Raw genomic sequence first — 21,511 nt, forward strand, 5'->3', positions numbered from 1 at the left:
GGTCACTTCATTGAACTAATTGTCCTGATTGTAAAGTTTCCACTGAACAACTAAAGTAAAGATACATAGTTTTTTTAGAATAACAGACACTGCCTTGCCTGATTCCCTTACTGAATATTTGCGTGTCGGAACAGAATACATATTGGAAGCAACATGTTTCGTTCATGGTTTTAAACTGTGGCCGTAACTTTAAATAATGCAATTTTATTCTCTTCACTTACTCTAGTATTAAATTGTGGCCATAACTTAAAAGATATTTCTATTCTCTTTACCTAGTTTTAAATTGTTGCCACAAATTAGAGTATGTTCGACGAAGAATAAGAAAAAGAAAAAGAAAAATAAAAGAAGGTTCTCCAAAATTAAAATTAACTTTTTTTATATCGAATACATGCTTTACACTAGTATAAAATATGGACAGATCCAATATTCACCAATCATAACTACCATGTTAAAGGAAAAAGAAGAAAGAAAAACATACATAAGAGGACTAGGTAAAATACATGCAATAAATTATAAAAATATGTACTCTAAAAGGTCAAATCTATTGCTAAAATATATACTAATACCCACTCTATAATATCAGTATCTTTGCTAAAATATCAGTATCTTCTTCCTTGAAAATTTGAAATATTTTAAAATTGATATGATCATTTAAAGACTTGCATTTATTTCATATACTTCTAACCATCTTATAGACTTTAGAATTAACATGGAAATCATAAACAATAAAACATATCATTAATAATTCCATTAAAAATAGAAATACTAATAAAGTTAATTTATTTATAAAATAATTTCAAGGGAAGAAAATGCAAATTTAGCTTTGAATCAATCAAATTGTTATGTTATTAGATTCAACCTAACCCACTATAATGTAAAGCAAAAGGTTAGATTTTTATAAAAATTTAAAATACGTAAAATTTGTTGGTGTGATGTGGCTCTAGAAGGGAGGATGATTAGAGTATGAAAAACAAATTCAAAAACTATGTGCACAAATATATAGTTACAAACAAATTAACTACATAAAACTAAAAGTGTAGGGATAGAAACAAATTAACTACATAAAACTAAAAGTGTAGGGATAGCAAGAATGCACGCAACAGGTATATACTGATTCACTTTCACCTGAAGCTACGACTAATCTCTTAAGAAACCTACTTAAGAAGTTTCACTAATCAACAACTTTGATCAGTGTTAAAAATAAAGGTCTTATATCTCAATCCAAGAGGGATGAATTGGGTTTGGAACAATTCTCACAGATTCTTGAAAATCTTGGTTATTGAAATCACTACACAATGATTTATCAACAATCAAGATGAAATGCAAAGAGCAAGAACAAAGAACATACAAAGTTTTATATTGGTTCAGCTCTTGAATTGAATCTACATACAGTCGTCCTTCAACAACCTTAGTTGAAGGAAAATTCACTAAAAGTTAGAGTAAGAATACAAAAGAATTCTCTCAATTTGTGTCCTCACATACTTTAATACAAAACAAAAACCAAGACAGGTTCTCACTCACACTCTCTTAAACCTTGCTTACCCAACTAAGGTAACAAATGAAAACAATTATCTAATGAAACCTGAGAGCACAAATAGTTGTGTAGATCTTACAATTCTCATTTCTTTCTTGAAACCTTGGAGAGTTCTTGAGATTACTTCACAACGGTTGATTGAATTCTCCAAGAATGTTTCTGACAACTTCTTGGTGTGTTCTTGTTCTCAAACTCAGTTAATTGTCAAATAATTGTAGTGTATTTTGTAAAGAGATAGGTTAAAACACACATATATAGAGGATATGACCTTCTAGTGTATTTTAATCGATTATGTAAAAAGCTTAGTCGATTAGGCTTTTGTTTCTGTTTTAATCGATTAGATTAGTAAATTAATCGATTAATACAAACAATTAAAAAATTTATTTTTTAATTTCTATTTTCCTAATTTCTATATCCCTAATTTTTATATCAACTAATCTACATTATTAACTCATTTACATTATCAACAAATTTAATAAAAACAATTCAAAATTTTATTCCTCTAATTTCTACATCCCTAATTCAAAGTTATACAACAATTATAATTATTAAGCAATTTAATACAAACACATTTCATTCAACATTGCACAAAACCTAATTCAAAATACATATACACAAATTTTATCATTGTCATTCCTATCACCAATATATCTATCTCATACTAATTTACTATCAAATACAAAGAGAAAAATAAAGGGGTTTCAAACAACTTACCACGCGTGAAGGCGAAGGCGCCAAGCGAAGGGATCAACATGGTGGAGGAAGCGGCGAACAATAGTTGGTGGCGGTGACAATGCAGAGAGGACGAGACAATGACGATCAATGGTGCACCGACAATAGAGATGGAAGCAAAGGCGCCAAGCGAAGGGATAAACGTGGTGGAGGAAGCAGCCAACAACAATTGGCGGTGGTGACAATGCAAAAAGGCCGAGACGACAACAGCCAGTGGTGCGCCGACGGCGGAGATGGAAGCAAAGGAAGCTTCTTAATCGATTAATAACATCATATTCATGTAGATACGTTCTTCTATACCAATTATACTCTTTTATACATGATATGTACATCTAAGGTACTTCTAACATGATTTTAAGTATGTAGAGATGATCTTCTATACTAATTATATTGGTCAAGAAAGAACATTTATAATTCATCATCAAAAACACTTTACCAACTTTAGGAGAGCTCCCCCTTTTAACAATCTTTCCTGTTTTTGATGATGTCCAACATTCCAATTTTGTGTAACACATGTTCTTTCTGATCCTGCATCATGAACAATCTCATTCTCCCCCTTTGGACATTAGCGAAAAATGAAGCAATCGTAATCACACCAAATATACAAGTTATAAGCATGTGAGCAGATATTCAAGTTATATCATATATGCAAGTTATAAGCAGATGTACAATGTAGTCATACAGTGATCCAAACAAAAAGTGTACTACGATTTTTCTAGATAATCAAATAGGTGACAAACAAAATAAGCAAATAGCTTAAAAACATAACAAGTCACGACTTCTTTAGTACATAAAGAAGGAGTGTCTAAAGTAGAGTTTATTAAGAAATTGCATGAGGTCAAAAACCAAATTGAAAAACAAACTAAAAAATACATAGAATACAACAACAAAGGGAGAAAGAAAATGGTTTTTTTAGGAAAGAGACTTAGTTTGGCTTCACTTAAGAAATGATTGATTTCCTTCTCAAAGAAAGTCTAAACTTAGTCCTAAAAAAGATGGTCCTCCCAAAGTAGTCCAGAAAATAAATGATAATGCATATAGGTTAGAACTTCCTATTGAATATGGTGTCAACCTTACTTTTAACATTTGTGATTTGATTCCTTTCTCAAGTATTGCTAACTATGAAAAAGAAGAAGATTAGAGTACAAGTCATTTTCAAGTGGGAGAGTCTGATGGAGAACCATCTAGGAGAAGCCTCATTGGACCATTGCAAAAGTTATGGCTAGAAGAATGGAAGAGGAAGAAGGACTCCAAAGAACTCTACTCTTGTTGCGGATAGTTTATTAGCTTAACTTACCTTCACTTAAGCCTTGTAAATATGTAAATAAGTCTTTTCTTTAACCATTGTATTTGGGCCAAGGTTTCATTTCATTTGGACTTGAATTTTTGCAAATTTTGTTGTTCAAGTTCTGACTTAATCAATTAAAAGAGCTCATAATTGATTAAAACAAACAAAATGTGTTAGCAAATGCAGTTTAGGTTTTTTAACTTCTTGAGTGGGATTGTGAACGAAGTGGGTTTTTGGGCTTGCTTGGACCTCAAGTGACCTTTAGAAACCATACTTAGAGGTAAAAGGACCTTGTGCACACATCTACTTTTGAAGAAGGTTCTTGAAGCTTTTTAGATTCAATGCATTTTCTTTGATCTAATGTACTTTCTTTCAAATAGTCACTCATTCATCCTATAAATAGGAAATGTATTTTCTTTAAAATGCTCACTCCTTCATTATATAAATAGGAGCGTCCAAACCTAGGTACATTCAACTTGGAATTAATGAAGAGAATTTTTGTCAAAATTTGCAATCTCCCTTTTCTAAGTTCATTAGGATAATCATCTTTTTAACTTATTTCTTTTATCTTAATGGTTGACTTAACCTCCTTCAAAAAAATATTACAAACTAATTCTTCAAACACCTTACCTCTCATCTTTTCTTGCTTCGGCTTCTATCTCATCCTCTCCCTAGAGTCTTCTTCAACTTGTGTGAGGAAGGTTTCTATCAATTTTTATCTCCATTGATAAAAAAAAAAAAAAAACAAAAATATGAATTATCTTATAAATAAAATTCTTATCGAAGTACAAGCAGTAAAGAAATCCTATTAGTTAAATGTATTAATTAAATGTGTAGATGAGATTAGTTCATAAAATAAATGACTTTTTATATCAGATTCATTTTTTGATAAAATAAACAGTGAAACACCTTGATTAGATTAGAAAAACAAATATTTGTTACTCTTATCTTGAAAAAAACTTACATCAAATTTTGTTCCAAAAAAAATTCAGATATTAATGGAAATTAAATCTCAATAAAAAGTTTTAATATAAATAAATTAGTAAATTGCTATATTGAAAAAAAAAACAGTTAAATTTCAAAAGAAAAAGTAAAAATGAAAACTGTAGAAAAGTGATTCTTCCACAAAACTTCGGTAAGTTATTCTCTTAAGATAATATCACATTGTTTTGTAGAAGATTGATTTAAATATATATATATATATATATATATATATATATATATATATATATATATATATATATATATATATATATATATATATATATATATATATATATATATATATATATATATATATATATATATATCAGCCGGCATGATGACTGTACACACGTTTCCCCATTCACTGCTAAACTGCGATCTTGGTTTTTTATTTTTGCCACGTAGCACTTCTGTTCCGCGTGTTCCCGCTCCTCGCTTTGCTTCTTTAAACGTTCTTCTCCCCCAAATGACCATTCATCTTTTCACTGTTCCACCAAACCTAATAAATAAGAAAAACCAGAAACCATCTGTTCTCACCCTAATTTTATTTTGTCTCTCAACTCACCAGATTTAGCTATGGGGGAAAGTTCTGGAAGGAAGCTCATGGTCCAAGTTTGCAACGCCAAGAACCTGATGCCAAAGGACGGCCAAGGAACCGCGAGTGCTTACGCCATTGTGGACTTCGACGGCCAGCGACGGCGAACAAACACGAAATCGAGAGATCTCAATCCTCAATGGGACGAGACGCTCGAATTCATTGTCCACGATAAAGACTCCATGGCTTTGGAAATACTAGAGGTGAATCTCTACAACGACAAGAAAACAGGGAAACGAAGCACTTTTCTAGGAAAAGTGAAACTATCCGGAAGCACGTTTGTGAAGTCTGGTTCCGAAACGGTTGCGTACTATCCGTTAGAGAAGAGGAGCGTATTCTCTCAGATCAAAGGAGAACTCGGTCTCAAAGTTTGGTACGTGGATGACCCACCGGAAACAGAAAACACAGGTGAGCAGAAAGCAGAGTCAGCACCACCGGCAGAGGAGAAGCCGCCCGGGAATTTAGAAGGAGAGATAAAGGAAGATGAGCCAGAAAAAAATAAGCCAGATGAGAATAAACCAAAAGAAGAACCAACAGCTGAAAAGCCAAAAGAGGAGGTTCCAGAGGAAACGGCGTCTCCAAAACAGGAGGTGTCAAATCCTTCGATTGTGCAGACAGAGAAGCCGAAACAGGGGAATGAAAGGCACCACGAAGTTTTAAAGTGCACGGATCTGAATGTGAGCAATGGTGAACTGCGTTCTCTGAGTAGCGATAGAAGCCGCAGCGCTTACGACCTCGTAGATCCCATGCCATTTTTATATGTTCGAGTCGTCAAGACCAAGCGAGCCAGACTGGAAACTGGTTCGACCGTTTACGCGAATCTTTCGATTGGGACGCGGAGCGTGAAGACTAAAAGCGAGACAGAGAGCAAGGACTGGGATCAAGTTTTCGCCTTCGATAAAGAGGGTCTTAACTCGACATCGTTAGAGGTTTCAGTTTGGTCAGAGGTAAAAGAAGGAGAAGAAAAGAGCGAGAGTTGTCTCGGGACGGTATCCTTTGATCTTCAAGAGGTGCCTAGAAGAGTTCCTCCCGATAGTCCGCTGGCTCCGCAATGGTACACTCTGGAGTCAGAAACCACGCCTGGAAATGATGTCATGCTCGCGGTTTGGATCGGGTCTCAGGCCGACGAGGCTTTTCAGGAGGCTTGGCTGTCCGATTCCGGTGGATTGTTACCTGAGACGCGAGCTAAAGTGTATCTGTCTCCCAAGCTTTGGTATCTGAGGTTAACGGTCATCCAAACCCAGGATTTGAAATTTGCCTCTGAAACCGAGGCTAAGGTTCGAAATCCAGAGCTCTGCGTTAAGGCTCAGCTCGGCGCCCAGGTTTTTAAAACAGGGAGAACCTCATCCGGCTCGGCTAACCCAACGTGGAACGAGGACCTCGTGTTAGTAGCAGCCGAGCCGTTTCAGCCCTTTCTTGTTTTAATAGTGGAGGACGTGTCAAATTCGAAAACAGTTGGGCATGCGAAAGTCCACGTGGCAACCATCGAGCGGAGAACTGATGATCAAATTGAGCTGAAATCCAGATGGTTCAACCTATACAGCGAAGACGAGAGTCGTTCGTATGCAGGCAGGATTCACGTCCGAGTATGCCTGGAAGGTGGGTATCACGTGATAGACGAAACGGCTCACGTCACCAGCGATGTTCGAGCCTCGGCCAAACAACTCACAAAGCCCCCTATCGGTTTGCTAGAGGTTGGGATTCGTGGCGCGACAAACCTTCTTCCTGTCAAGACCATTGATGGAACACATGGCACCACAGACGCTTTCGTGGTGGCCAAATACGGTCCCAAATGGGTCCGAACACGAACTATTATGGACCAGTTCAACCCGCGATGGAACGAACAATACACTTGGGATGTTTACGACCCTTGCACGGTGCTCACCATTGGAGTGTTTGATAACGGGAGATACAAGACTGGGGAAGACGGAAAACCTAACAGAGACTGTCGAATTGGGAAAGTTCGTGTGCGGTTGTCCACACTGGAGACGAACAGGGTATACGCAAACTCGTACTCCTTGGTCGTTTTGTTGCCAGGTGGTGCGAAGAGAATGGGAGAGATAGAGATTGCGGTGAGATTTTCATGTTCCTCATGGCTGAGTCTCATACAGGCCTACGCAAGCCCAATTTTACCACGAATGCACTACGTTCGTCCGTTTGGCCCTGCCCAGCAAGACATCTTGCGCCAAACAGCCATGAGGATAGTAACGGCGAGGCTGGCCCGGTCTGAACCGGCTTTGGGTCAGGAAGTTGTTCAGTTCATGTTGGACTCTGATACGCACATGTGGGGCATGAGGCGTAGCAAGGCGAACTGGTTCAGAGTGGTGAGATGCCTCTCACGTGCGGCGACGCTACTAGGTTGGGTGGATGGGATCCGCACGTGGGTACACCCTCCAATGACGCTTCTGGTCCACATGCTGCTTGCAGCGACCGTACTGTGTCCATACCTAGTGCTTCCCACTGTATTCTTGTGCGCATTTCTGATTTTACTGTTGAGATTCCGTTACAGACAGAGGGTCCCTGGAAACATTGATGTGAGGATGTCATACGTGGACATGGTGAGCCTGGACGAGCTGGACGAGGAGTTCGACGGGTTCCCGACGACGCGCCCAGCGGAGGTGGTTAAGATGAGGTACGACAGGGTGCGCGCGGTAGCGGGGAGGGCGCAGACATTGCTAGGTGACGTGGCGGCACAGGGGGAGCGCTTGGAAGCTCTGTTTAGCTGGCGGGACCCACGTGCCACGGGGATATTTGCGGTGGTCTGTTTGATGATGTCGTTGCTGTTCTACGCGGTGCCGTTTAGGGGCCTTGTGTTGGTGGCTTTGTTCTACTACCTTCGCCACCCAAGGTTCCGCGACGACATGCCGTCTATTCCGACAAACTTCTTCAGGCGACTTCCGTCCTTTTCTGATCAGATTATGTGATGACAAATATATTTTATTTATAATTTTTTGTTGACATGTTTCTTTTGTTAGCTTTGAATGAATCATTATCGTTTTAGTTGTTGAGCCGTTCCGGTGTGTCAATTTGGAAAGTGAGGAGATACCTGATACGCCCTGAAAGTGCATGGAAAAGTTACCGTTGTGGACTTCCAGTGGAATAGAAAGCGGAAAAGTACAGAACTGAGTCACATATAAAACCCGTTGATGACTAGATGCGATAATTTATTACCGTTGAAGAAATATAGTGAAGCCTAAATAAATGCAACACGTATGGGACAAAAGTAGAGAAAACAATGAAACACAGCAGAGTTTTTTTTTTTTTTAAAAACTTTTTCAAAGTGTTAGATGTTTGCTGGGGTTAGAACGTCTGTAAAAAGGTATAATACTGAAGTAATTTTAAGAAGTGTTTAATTTTTTTTAAATAAAACAATAAAGTAAAGCTTATTTTTACCGTTGTTTTTCTTTGCATTTTTAAAATTTCTTCATTTTTAATCGACCAAAATACTCTTCAATAAAATTTAAAAAAATTAAACTGTTCAAAATCGTATTTTCAATGGATTTTAAAACTAGTTGAGAAATGCAACGGATTTTAAAATCTGTTCATAATTATTTTTTGACTTTTAGTTTTTCTAATTTTTTTTGTATTTTGTATTTTTAATTTTTTAAATATTTTTTATTTGTTTTAGTTGAATAAAATAGATTTTAAAATATTAAAATAAATTATATTAAAATATTAAATTAAATTAAAAATTTACTAATTTTTAAATTAAAAAATAAAATATAAAAGAATATGTTAAACGAATTTCAAAATTTGTTAATATATGTATTGAACGTCTTCAATGGATTTCAAAATTTGTTAAGTCTTTGAAAATATTTTCAACGAATTTTGAATTTTATTGAAGTTCTAAACAAATTTCAAAATTTGTTAAAGAATTTTTCAAAGACTACAACGAATTTTGAAATCTAAAACAGGTCTAAACAAATTTCGAAATTTGTGAGACAATTTTTAGCAGATTTTGAAATCTGTTGAGGTCTTCAACGGGTTTCAAAATTCGTTCAAGTACAAAAAAATTAGGTTAAGGGTTTTTTAGTTGCCAAGAGAGAAAAACTTAAAAAAAATACTTTAAGCTAATTTTTTTTTTACAAATTTGGGATTTTAAAAAAATTTGGAGGTGTAAGGAGAAATGATAGGAGGTGTAGGGAGAAGCTTCCTTATTTTTGTACTAGTTCGCTCTAAACTGAGTTGCGTCACTTCTGGTTTTACAACTAACTCAACTAGTTAGACGAGTTTCACCACTTCTGATATAACACTACTTTAACTTACTAGAATGTTTAACTTCACTAAGTTAAACTTAACAAGTGTTTTAATTCACTTTTGAATCTAAAAATAAAACAAAGTGTGTTTGAAATACAAGTACAGAAGATTGCTCTCAGAGAGAGAATATGAAATCAATATAATGAAGTTATGAAAACTTGTAAAGAAAACTTTTCTTTTTCAAAGACAAAGTCTAGACGACGTTTGTAACAACCTGATAATGGTAATTCTTACCATTATCTAAGGTGTATCAAAATTATCAAGGAGCTGGAACCTAGGAAAAGCGGCAAAAGCATCAAAAGAGAAGGCACATGAAGGCAACCTCTACGCTTGGGTGCCCCTCCAAGGGCGCTGAGTGTCAGAAGCCTCGCATATTCCAAGCCTAGGCGCCCTAGTCAGGGCGCTAAGCCCCATTTGATTCGCAATTCTCGCGTCTGGGCGCCCTAGCCAGGGCATTGAGCGTGACATTTGCTGATGTGGCACCCTAGACATATTTAATGTTACCATGCAACGAAGGTGTTATCTTTTGGCGGCTGAAGCACAAAACTTACACTTTTGGAGATCTTGGAGCAAGTTTGGGTGTGTGAGAATTCTTCCTTCATAATAATGTTTACATGAATTTGCATTGACCTGAAATGGACCGTGAGTTGCTCTATAGATATTAATCGACTGCAAAAGCGATGAAATCGATTAATCCTCGTGAATGTGGTTTGAGTTTCTATTCTACTAAATCATATATTCTGTCACATTCATTCTGATAACATATACTTTCATGCATTCTTATACTCATTATATCATATCCGATGTTAATCATTTTGAGTATTTTAGATGTTGCAAAATGAAATTCATTGAATTCAAGCATAACTCATTACTTTGATACATGTCATTAAATCTGCTATATGCTTGAATCTGATTCTGGAGTTCTTAATATGTTACAATACCTGAAATAATTCATTACTTATAGTTTTGATATTGTATGATTGGGGGAGAAATTAGAGAAATTAGAACCACTGCATAATGATATGGGGAACATCAATTTTCTAATATTAATCTGTAAAATTACATATTGATGTATCTCTTAATGTTATTCTGTTTCGAATTCATAATAACTTTTTTACTAACGCTCAAAGGGGGAAAAACTAGTGATGTTAGTGATATTAGAAATTGGTTAAATTGAAAACAACTGGTAAAACAATTTCTGGTTGTGCATCATGGTTGTGTTGTACATCATGGTTGTACATCATAAAAAAAAAGGAGATTGTTGATAAGGGGAGCAATGTGAATGTTAAACTCAATCCTTTATAAGTTTGGTTTTTGATGATGACAACATATATATGTTTCCATGACAATAACATAAATGTTTCTTTGTGTTTATGACATATATTGCCTAAACTGTTTGGGTTGCATACATTCTATGGTTATACATGTATTTACATCTGTTATATGCATGTTCATGTTTTCATATGTTAAAACCACTTGTAGAGAGCAAGTCTGTATGAGGTAATTTATTACAATGGTTATGTAATCAATTAAGTTCATCAGATAGCTAGTGCTTAAACTATGGCAAAACTACAAGTTTTAACCGATTACATTATATGTAAAATTGATTAAAACTCGTGTCTTTGTTAACACCTGTTTTCTATGTGCAGTGATGAGTTTTAAGAAGAAAAAGTTTTCAAAAATTGTTCAAGTGTATAACTTAATCGATTACACTGTTGACATAATCAGTTAAGTTTGGTATACTTTGAAAATTGTTTTAAGGATAAGTCCTAACTGTAATAACGGTCACATTTGTAATCCATTACATTATTTGCTTAATCAGTTAAATCTGTTGTAATGTAATCCTGGGCTAACTCTGTTAGAAGTGTAACCGATTACATTATTTTTGTAATCGATTAAAAGCATCAAACATAAGGAAATCTATATATTGACGCGTAGCTGTTTGAATTAACAACTTTTGATCATTTTGATATTTCATATCTAATATCTGTGAGTAGAGAAAGAGTTGTTGCAGGTGCACAGGTTCTGCAAGAATCAAGAATAAAAGATTTGTAGATTTTGAAGGATTTTTGAAGGATAGCATTAGACAATTATTGGCTTATCACTACTACACATTAAGATGTTTTCTTTCCTAATTAGAACTTTGTTTGCAATCAAGAGATTGTGGTTTCCCTATGCGTGTTGCTAGGAAGAAGAAGGTGTGGTTCTTGTGACTTTGAGAAGGGTCTCAAAGGGGTATTATAGAGAAGAGGATTATTCTTTCTGTAGGGTGTGGTTTTATTGAAAATTATTTCTAAAGATTCCAAAAAGATAGCAAAAGAAATCATTTTTATTGAAAACCAATTCACCCCCGTCTTGGTGTTGAGAAACAAGGCATAACATTTCTTACACTCAATTATGGAAGTAACCTTTGGCTGCTACGTCCTGTTCAAAGATTTCAGAATTTTAACATTTAATTCATCGGTGTCGAATTTCTTACCCAAACTAAGAAGATGGTTGACGATATGTGTGAAGCGTTTTTGCACATCAACGATGGTTTCACCCTGTTCCATCCTAAGCATATCATACTCCTGTATCAAGGTGTTCTTCCTAGCACGCTTCAAATCATCGGTTTCTTCATGGGTTACTTGAAGAACTTCCCACATCTCCTGAGCAGTTTTGCACACTGAAATCTTGTAAAATTCATCTAATACCAAAGTAGAGGATATTATATTACATTCTTTTATATCAAATTGAGCTCGTCTATTTTCTTTAACAGACCATTGCAAATATGGTTTTTCTATCTGTATATTATTTACAATAATGGTGGGAACAAAGCGTCCATTCAAAATAGCTTCCCAAATACCCTTGTCAATAGACTGCGAAAAAATTTTCATTCTTACTTTCCATGAAGCATAATTTTCCCCTATAAACAAAGGAGGTCTATCAATTAAAGAACCATGTGCGTACATTTGGTTATGACCGCCCATTTTCAAAAAATTTGAAAAACTATCAAAGCATGCTCTGATACCAATTGTTGGAACAAACGGTATCACGCAGCGGAAAGGTTTTTAAAGAAGCGTGTATCGGTCAATAACAAAGAGGGGAGGGGTGAATTTGTTCTTTTAAAAATTGTGATTTGTTTTAGGACATTTATCAAACAGTTGGTAAAGTAAAAGTACAGAGATAGAGAAAATCACACAAAATGTTTTATCCTGATTCGAATAAAAAAATTGCATCCAGTCGTTAATCACTATAAACAGTTAACCTTCTTCACTAAAATAACGTTTATAGATTACAATCAGATAGAATAAAGATTAAGGACAAAGAACACCTTCCTTTGACAAACGAACAGAAGAACCTGCTCAATCAACTTGAAGAGAACCGCTTCGACCTTAAAAACACTAAGCGCAAGCTTCTCCTATTCACAAGGCTTGATTGGAGCAAACTAACACTTGAGAACTTCCTCAGACTTTTTCTGTATTCTCAAATGGCTTAGTTTCCTTTTTACTGATAGAGAGTTTTCCTTAGGCACACAACTCTAATACTCTCTAATGAAAAGTTACCTCTAAGAGTTGTGGAGAACTTTATTTATAAGCTCAGGTTCGTACAGGGTCAGAAATTGAAAAGACATCTCTCAATTGCTAGTGATAATCGATTATTCTGAGAGATAATCATTTATTTGCGTGACCTAGACAATATTAAATCAGGCAGAGATAATCGATTATCCTGTGTGATAATTGATTATTTGTGCGATCAATCTCTTTCTACATTAGCTTGTGATAATCGATTATCACCTGAAATAATCGATTATTTGCGCAAAGATTCTCTAAAAAAGAAAACTTCGAAGTACTCTTACATCATCAAAGTTCTATACAATTATTTCTACAAAAGTGCTTTTAATGTAAATACAACAAGAGTCTTCAATTCTTCAACTTGTAAGATCATCAAAACTTTAGTAGCTTCAAGATACCAACGCTCCTCATTGGTAAAAAAAAGTTCCAAAAATATCTCATTTTAACGCCAATATTATTTTTTTACGACATAAACATCGCCCCCCCCCCCCCCCCCCCCCCCCCCTTGATCAGACGTCAAAATACTTCTTTAGACGTCGGCTCACCCCTCCTAAGACGTCAAAAAGGTTCAAAAATACCTCATTTCAGGTGCCAATATTAAATTTCTTATGTCATAGACGTCGGTCCTCCTAGATCAGACGTCAAATCCTTTGCAAAAAGCTACAAAATCAGACATTAGACGTTAGATCCCCTTCGCCGAACGTCAATAAACCCCCTTGATCAAACGTCAAAATCCTCCTTTAGATGTCGGATCTAGAGGGGGGCTGACGTCAAAAGCCTTTTTAAACACCAAAAACTCAGAACGCGAGCCTCACTTTCTTTCGCGTTTTTGTTTGAGTTTTTCCTTCGTTAGCGTTCACCATTACTGCTACAAGGTATGTTTGATTAATTTTCTTCCAATTAATTTATTTTGCACTGATTAAATTTAGTTTGCACCGATTAAATTATGTTTGCACCGATTAAATTTTGTTTGCACCGATAAATTTTTGCTTATGATGTAGTTTTGTTCGTGAGTTGACGAATCTCGGCGGCGACATTGAGTGCCCAATCTCCATTGCTTGAAACTTATAGTATATACAATTTTATGATGTGCTATAATGATTTTCTGTATTTCAGGTGTGTTAATATTGTAAAAACTATTAAAAGAACAAAAGGGATGTTGGGGAAAAGGATCCAACTTCAAATTGGCATATTCCAATAAGACGTTTGATTTGGGTTGGACGTTAAATATCGAAAATAATAGACATCAAAAGTCTTTTTTGCAGTAGTGTTTTTCCACAAAATTCCAATTGAGATGATTTTTTTTTTTGTTGGAAATTAGACTCAAAGAGCTTTCCATTGACTATAGGCACATATCTTTTAGACCTTTAAGCTGGTTGAATTTGAACTTCAAAAATTGTTGACCTGAAAGCAAGTTTAGAAATGACAAGATATCTTGGCCAAAATACAATCCCTAAAAACAAAGACTTATGTTCATATTTATATTTACAAGACTTAAGAGAAAACAAAAACTAGATTGAAAACACCATCTTCCACAATAGTTAAGTCCTTGAAGTCCTTCTTCTTATTCCATTCTCCTAGCCTTAGCGTAACTTGTAGCTTCCTCGATGAATCTCCATCAAGTTCCCAAGATGGTTTCCACCAGACTCTCTCTCTCTCTTTCTTGAAAAACGATTTGTCTGAGATCGAGAAGATATTTAAGGAAGCACAACTTTAGTTGTTGATATCCTCCTGGATCAATGTACTGACAACAAATAGCAAATAGGATTTGAACGAATTATTGTAGTAATAAAAGAATATACCTAAATAAAAGAACAAAGAAATAAGACCTTTAATTTCTGAAAAAGATTTTATTAGAAAGATTTTTTGCCTTTGTTTCAAAATCATTTTTTCTTCACTTTGCTTTAGCCATTGCCCTATGTTTTGAAAAAAAACAAAGTGATGTTTTTGTTGTGATGAAAAATCTAGATTATTACCTTTTGGTGATGAAGAGTTTAAAAGCATGCATACCTTCTTTTCTTTTCTAACATCTTCTTTGGAAGGTTGTTTGTTTAACTCTTCTTATTTCCTTTTTCTCTCTTTTTCAATTTTTATCTTCACTTTTATTTCATCATCACTCACTTGTTGAAGTGTGAGAGAAATCAAAACTATTTTGCATCCTTTATGAAAGAAAGTTATTTTATTGGTGTAGCCATAATGAGTGGGTCTATGATCATATTGCCAAGGCCTACCAAGTAAAATATGACTAGCCTTCATTGGTACAATCTCACATAAAACTTTATCTTTATAGTTTCTAATGGAGATATGTATACTTACTTATTCCTTGACTATTATCCCTTCATCCTTTTTTATCCATTGAAGCTTGTAAGGTTTACGATAGTTATGTCAATTTTTCCATTAATCTAGAGCTACAACAATTATAACGGAAACCACTATCCACAATCACTAAACATGTATTTTCAAAAACTTTACATGTGGTATGAAATAGATTTTCCCTTTGTGATTTTTTTAACTCTACATATTGATTTTCAAGAAGTCTTCTTTCCAATAATAACTCTCCCTCAGAAGGAAGATTTTCCTCTACAGAATCTAAAACTTCAATTTAACTAAGTGAAGAATGAGAGTCATCCAAGCTTCTAGTATGTTGATATTTCAAAACCATTTCTCTTTTGCAAGGACATTTAGAAGAAATATGCCCTCTTAGTTTCTGTATACTTTTCCTTTTCTTTACTTTTATCCTATGACCCTTCATAGTTATTTTTGAAGGGGTAACCCTCTCTCTGAATCCTCCTTAGGGTCACATGTTGTCGAGTACTTCTTTCTAGTGATAGACTTTCTTTTCAATTGTTGCTTTACCTTAATACTTAGTTGGACTAGGTCATTAAGGTCCCTATAAGGTAAGAGCTCTATCCTATCCCTTATCTCATAATTTAACTCACTTTAGAACCTAGAAATTTCCAACCTTACTGGTTTAGCTTCATCCTCTAATAAAATTTTATGCATGCATGTGGATGAGCTGATACCAGGCATGTCCGCCAGGGTCCAACTAATGGCTTTCTTGTGCTTTCCAAGCACATGCAACAACTTATCCTCTTGAACAACATCAAGGGAGGTGGAAATGATCATTGGCAGTTTCTCATCATCCTCCAAGTAAAAATACTTGAGGTTTTCTGGAAGTGGTTTCAGCTTTGGAGTGGGTGGATGCAAGTCAGATTTATCTATACTTCCTGAGAAAGGGTTAGTGAATTCTAACTCTAAAGAATTTACATCCCGAGGTAGAACTCCCAATGTATTAGACTGAACATTAGAGGTAATATGAGAAAATATATCAGGTTCTGATTCAACATCAATATCACTCATAGATTCAGATTCAGATTCAATGCATGCAAGAGAAGTATATAGAGAAGATAGAAAAGAATGTTTCTTATCATGCAAAGAATCAAAGTCAGTAGCATAATCATAAACAACATCAAGTGTTTCAACACGAAAAACAGATGGTCCTCAGGTGGATATTTCATGGCATCAAGAATATTTAAATGCACAACAATGTCACCAAATTCCATGGATAAGGCACCAACATACACATTAATTTTAGTTCGGGCTATTTTAAAAAATGATTTGCCTAAAATGATTGGGGCAGATCAATGGGAGAATCCCTCATCCATTTCAAGAACATAAAAATCCATAGGGAAAATTAATTCACCAACCCGAACTAAAACATCCTCTATGTAACCTGTGGGGTCGGCAACACTTCTAGTAGCCAACTGTATGACCATACCCATAGGTTGTAGAGGTCCAAGAGAAAGAGATTTATAAATGGACGGAGGCATAACATTAATTGAAGCACCCAAATCAAGCATGACATTTTCAAATTTGTTATTTCCAATAATGCAAGGTATGCAAAATGTACCTGGGTCCTTACATTTCTCAAGAATGTATGGAACAAATTTACCTATCAATGCAGATACATTTCTTCCCATGTTGATCCTATCATTTCCCTCATCTTCCTCTTATGAGTGCACAACTCCTTCATGAATTTTGCATATTTGGAAACTGTTTGATAGCGTCTAGGAAAGGTATGTTCACCTCCACTTTGCTAAAGGTTTCTAGAATTTCTTTATCCACCTCTTCCATCTTTTTTTTTTTGAATCACTTTGGAAGGAAACAAAAGAGGGATAGGAGGCTGCTACAAGTCACAAGACGTACTAGTGGAAGAAGAAGAAGGTCCAACTGCCTCAAATTTGATGCTTCCACCTGCCTGTTCTTCTAGCTATGGAAGTTTTCCCTTAGATGTTGCAAGGTTATCCTTTTCCTTATCAGACTCAGGTGTGCAGGTACAGATGAAGGTGGTGGTACTGTGGATTTATGATGAAATATGAAGGTTTATATTGGTTTTGAAATAAGATATGAATTTTTATGGCATGATGAATTGGATAATGAATATGCACATTATATGAGTTTGGTTGTTATAAGTTTTTTGTTTCCATACTTGTAAAGTCAGTTTGTTTTCCTTTTTGGCCAAAGGACTTTATAAGTAGAGGAAAAAGGAAAAGTGGTTTAATGATTTCTACCATAAGGCTTTGAATATAGGCATAATTTACTTAGGAGACTAATGGAAGCAAATAGAGAGCGGTCGACTGTAAGGCTTTGGACATGGTTAGAGTACACTTGTAAGACTTATGGAAGAATGAAAGAAGCATAACAAGCTATGAACAAGAGAAAACACAGGATGGAGAGCTTAACTTACAATGGAGACCCAAGGAAGAAGACGGAAAAACACAGGATGTAATCCAAAATATATCCATTTCATTCATGATATCAAAATAAGAAAGGTTCAAACAAAGATGACTTAATAGCCCATTTTTATATCCATTTCAAAACAAAAAGAACTACTGAAAATCACTAAAACAGACACAACTAAGACTCTAAACTCCTATTTCGACTCAGATATCTCTATGAATTCTTCATCTATTTTGTCTTCTTCATTTTCTGATTCATCTTCAGATGTTCCTCCAAATGCATTTTCAATGCATAGTCCAACTTCCTATGTAGACCAACAAGTGATTTTTGTAACTTGGTTATCTTGTCATCTTGCTTCTTGAACTGTTCAACCACAAACTTTTCAAATTCTTATTGAGGCTTGAAGGAGTACTTGGACTTGTCAACACCAATAGGCTTAACCTCTTCCACTTCAAGAACATGATCTCATCTTTGAATGACCATCCCTTTTCATCTTTTCTTAGCCCCATATGGTGTAAAGCCATCTTCTCAATCATATTCTTCTTTGAGCAGCCCAAGGTAACTTCATTAGACACATAAACTCCATGATGTCTCAAAATCCTACTAATGAAGACAACATATGGAAGATGGTACACGTGCTATCTAGTGATCTTGGTCATGTGATCACTCACCACAGAAATCTAGTTTGTGGGAACTTTAGCCCGTAAAGCATGTAACAGATAAACATCTTCAGTAGTGAGCTGCGCATGATTTCCTCCTCTAGGTACCAAAATTCAAGCTATAATAAATGCACACAGTCGCTAATTCTTTTTCAGACCACCAACCCTAAAGAGAGTGAAGTCTCCTGGCTCTTCAAAAAACCTTAAACAGTCTTTGCAAATGACCCTTTTGTTAATACCACTCATGCCCAAATGAGACTTAATCCCAACAGGATGAAACCCTGCAACTGTTTTCCATACAACTTTATCAATGCATATTCACACCTTTTACCCGAGAAAGAATACGACTATCTTCAACCCTTATGTTTGCATAACATACTTTAACAAGGTTTGGGTAGTAGTCCCCTTTCAGTTCTACGAACTTAGCTAAACCAGAATCAATCAGCCACTCCTGGAATATGAATCCTTCATTGCGGAAGAAAAGAAGACTCAAAGATTTGTGCTTGATTACTTCTTTGAAAGCCTAGAAGCATACAAAGTCACTTCGCTTCTCTTCATAACTAAACCACCCAGTAGGATTTGCTTCTCTTTCAATTGGTGTTGAACGTTTTCCCCGACGACAAGATGAAGAAGCCATCCCAGATTTTATGATTCGCAGTTACACTTTCCCTCAAATAGGGTTTAAAGACAAAGCAATGGAGTAGTGCGACTTATGAACCCATCAAACAGTTTTTATAAAAGACTTAATTGATTAAGCTTAGAAAAGGCTTATTTGAATTTCTGAAAATGTGAAAGGCCCAATACAACAGTTTAATCAATTTGATTAGTTCTGGAATCGATTAAGCTTAAACCAGTCTTAGACTTTTGAAAAAAAGAGATATACTGAGAACAGTTTAATCGATTACATCACTAATACAATCGGTTAAAAGACGTGAAAACAATTTTCATCCAATTTCAATGTAGACAAGCACAGATCATTCACATACATCAGTACACATATCACATATTAAGAATGATGCATGAATTTCATAATTAAACAACAGTTACCGCTTATGATTCTCAAGAGATTTATGATCTTTCCCTTGGTAATCCTTTCTTGAGTCCTTGTCTGCTACTAGCTCAGTTTATTTTCCTACAAAATCATCAAATGGTTTGGAAGCAGGTACCCAAATAAACTTGGGGCCTCTTGTGTTAGTCACAATAGTTGGTTCTTTGGGAATCCATTTAAATTTTCCCTTTGGAACACCAACATTCTTATAAAAACAGGATTTAACAGTGTGACCAATTGAATTGCAATAGAAACAGGTAACATTTGAAGGTTTACTCAAATCAGAAAATTTCTTTGAGTTAATTCTTTCACTCTTAGCACTATAACCTATTCCTTGCTTATTTATTACCCTTCTTTGAGATCCTAGAACAACTTCTAAGTTAGATCTACCAAGAGTAAATTTTGCCATTGACTTGTTAGATACTTAATTTTTTCCAAATAAGCAGGACAATATTTGCAATCTTGTTCAACAATTCTAGTTTCAGATTTAGCATTCATAGCAGATTGTAAAGCATTATCAAGATCAGTTTTCAGTTTACCATTATCAAGATCAGTTTTCAGTTTACCATTATCTGTTCACTATTTAATCGATTAACATTACATTGAAGGTTCATTGCCTCTGCATGGATTTCTTGAAAAGCATCCAACAATTGATAGTATCTTTCCTCTATAGGCTCATCACCAAAATTTCTGTTGTTGCTTTCTAAACTGATAGATCCTGCCTTGAGACACAAGTTTGTCTCCTCCTTCAAGCTTTGACTATCTTCGTCACTTGAAGATCCTCCTAAATCACAATCTTCCCATGCAATATAATCCTTCTTTTGTTGGCCCTTCCTCTTGTCTTAATTAAACCTTTCTTCACTTCTTTGCTTCTGCTTCAAGGTTGGACAGTTAGGTTTGATATGACCCTCTTTTCCACATTCATAATAGGTGAGAGTAGCAGCCTTTCCTTTCCTTTTGCCTCATTTTGAATTACCTGCAAAATCAGATGCAACATTTATAGATTTCATAAACTTGGTAAATTTCCTTACCATCATGTTAAGCACTTCCTTTTCTGGTACTTCTGCATTAGAATCTACATCAGAATCATTACTTTTTGAGGCTTTCTTGCTGGATATCATGAGAGCTATGAGGTGTTTCTGTTCAATTTCCTCTTCCTCTCTCAATCTTCCAAGCTCCAACTCATGCTCCCTAAGTTTGCCAAAGAGTGTAGTCATATTCATAGTAGTCAGATCCCTTGATTCTGATATGGTTGTCACCTTAGGTTGTCAGCTTCTGTTAAGGCTTTTTAGGATCTTTATGTTGATCTCCTCTTTCTCAAATGATTTTCCAAGTGCAATAAGATGATTTACTATGTGTATGAACCTCTTCTACACATTGTAGATATTCTCTACAGGCTTCATCCGAAACATTTCATACTCCTGAATGAGAGAATTCTTTCTAGCCCTCTTTACCTCATCGGTTCCTTCATGAGTCACCTCAAGAACTTCCCATATTTCTTTTGCACTCTTGCACGTTGATCCCCTGAAAAGCTCGTCAACAGTAAGTGTAAAGGAAATAATATTTCTAGCCTTAATATCATATTGTGCTCTTTTATTTTCATCTTGGTTCCATTCAGAAAATTTTTCAAAACAATTTTTCCATCAACAATTTAGTAGGCTCAAAAGGTAAATTAATTACAGCATCCCAAATACCTTTATCAACAGATTCTAAGAAAATACTCATTATAATTTTCCAAAAGGGATAGTTTTCTCCTACAAACAGAGGGGGTCTATTTGTAGAAGCACCTTCTCCAAAGGTCCGAGAAACTGAGGCCATCAAGATCAATTAATATAATATTCTCTGCTTTGGAATTAGATGAATTTTAAAGATTTCAGTGTGCAAAACTGCTCAAGAGATGTGGGAAGTTCTTCAAGTAACCCATTAAGAAACCGACGATGTGAAGCATGCTAGGAAGAACACCCTGTACAAGAGTATGAGATGCTCAGGATGCAACAGGATGAAACCATCATTGATGTGCAAAAATGCTTCACACATATCGTCCACCATCTTCTTAGTTTAGGTAAGAAATTCGACACTGATGAATTAAATGTTAAAATTCTGAAATCTTTGAATAGGAT

The 21,511-nt window shown here is 35.3% G+C and overlaps 1 protein-coding gene across 1 annotated transcript; it reads left to right on the forward strand.

The window, feature by feature from the left end:
• Positions 1-4,903: 4,903 nt before the first annotated feature.
• On the forward strand, positions 4,904-8,091 carry LOC108336344 (FT-interacting protein 7). Its single transcript, XM_017572763.2, has one exon. It carries the CDS (start codon positions 5,115-5,117, stop codon positions 8,055-8,057), a length of 2,943 nt encoding a protein of 980 aa, XP_017428252.1. The 5' UTR covers positions 4,904-5,114; the 3' UTR covers positions 8,058-8,091.
• Positions 8,092-21,511: the final 13,420 nt, after the last annotated feature.

The sequence above is a fragment of the Vigna angularis genome, chromosome 7 (assembly GCF_016808095.1).
Source record: "Vigna angularis cultivar LongXiaoDou No.4 chromosome 7, ASM1680809v1, whole genome shotgun sequence".
In the NCBI taxonomy this organism is placed as follows: Eukaryota; Viridiplantae; Streptophyta; class Magnoliopsida; order Fabales; family Fabaceae; genus Vigna; species Vigna angularis.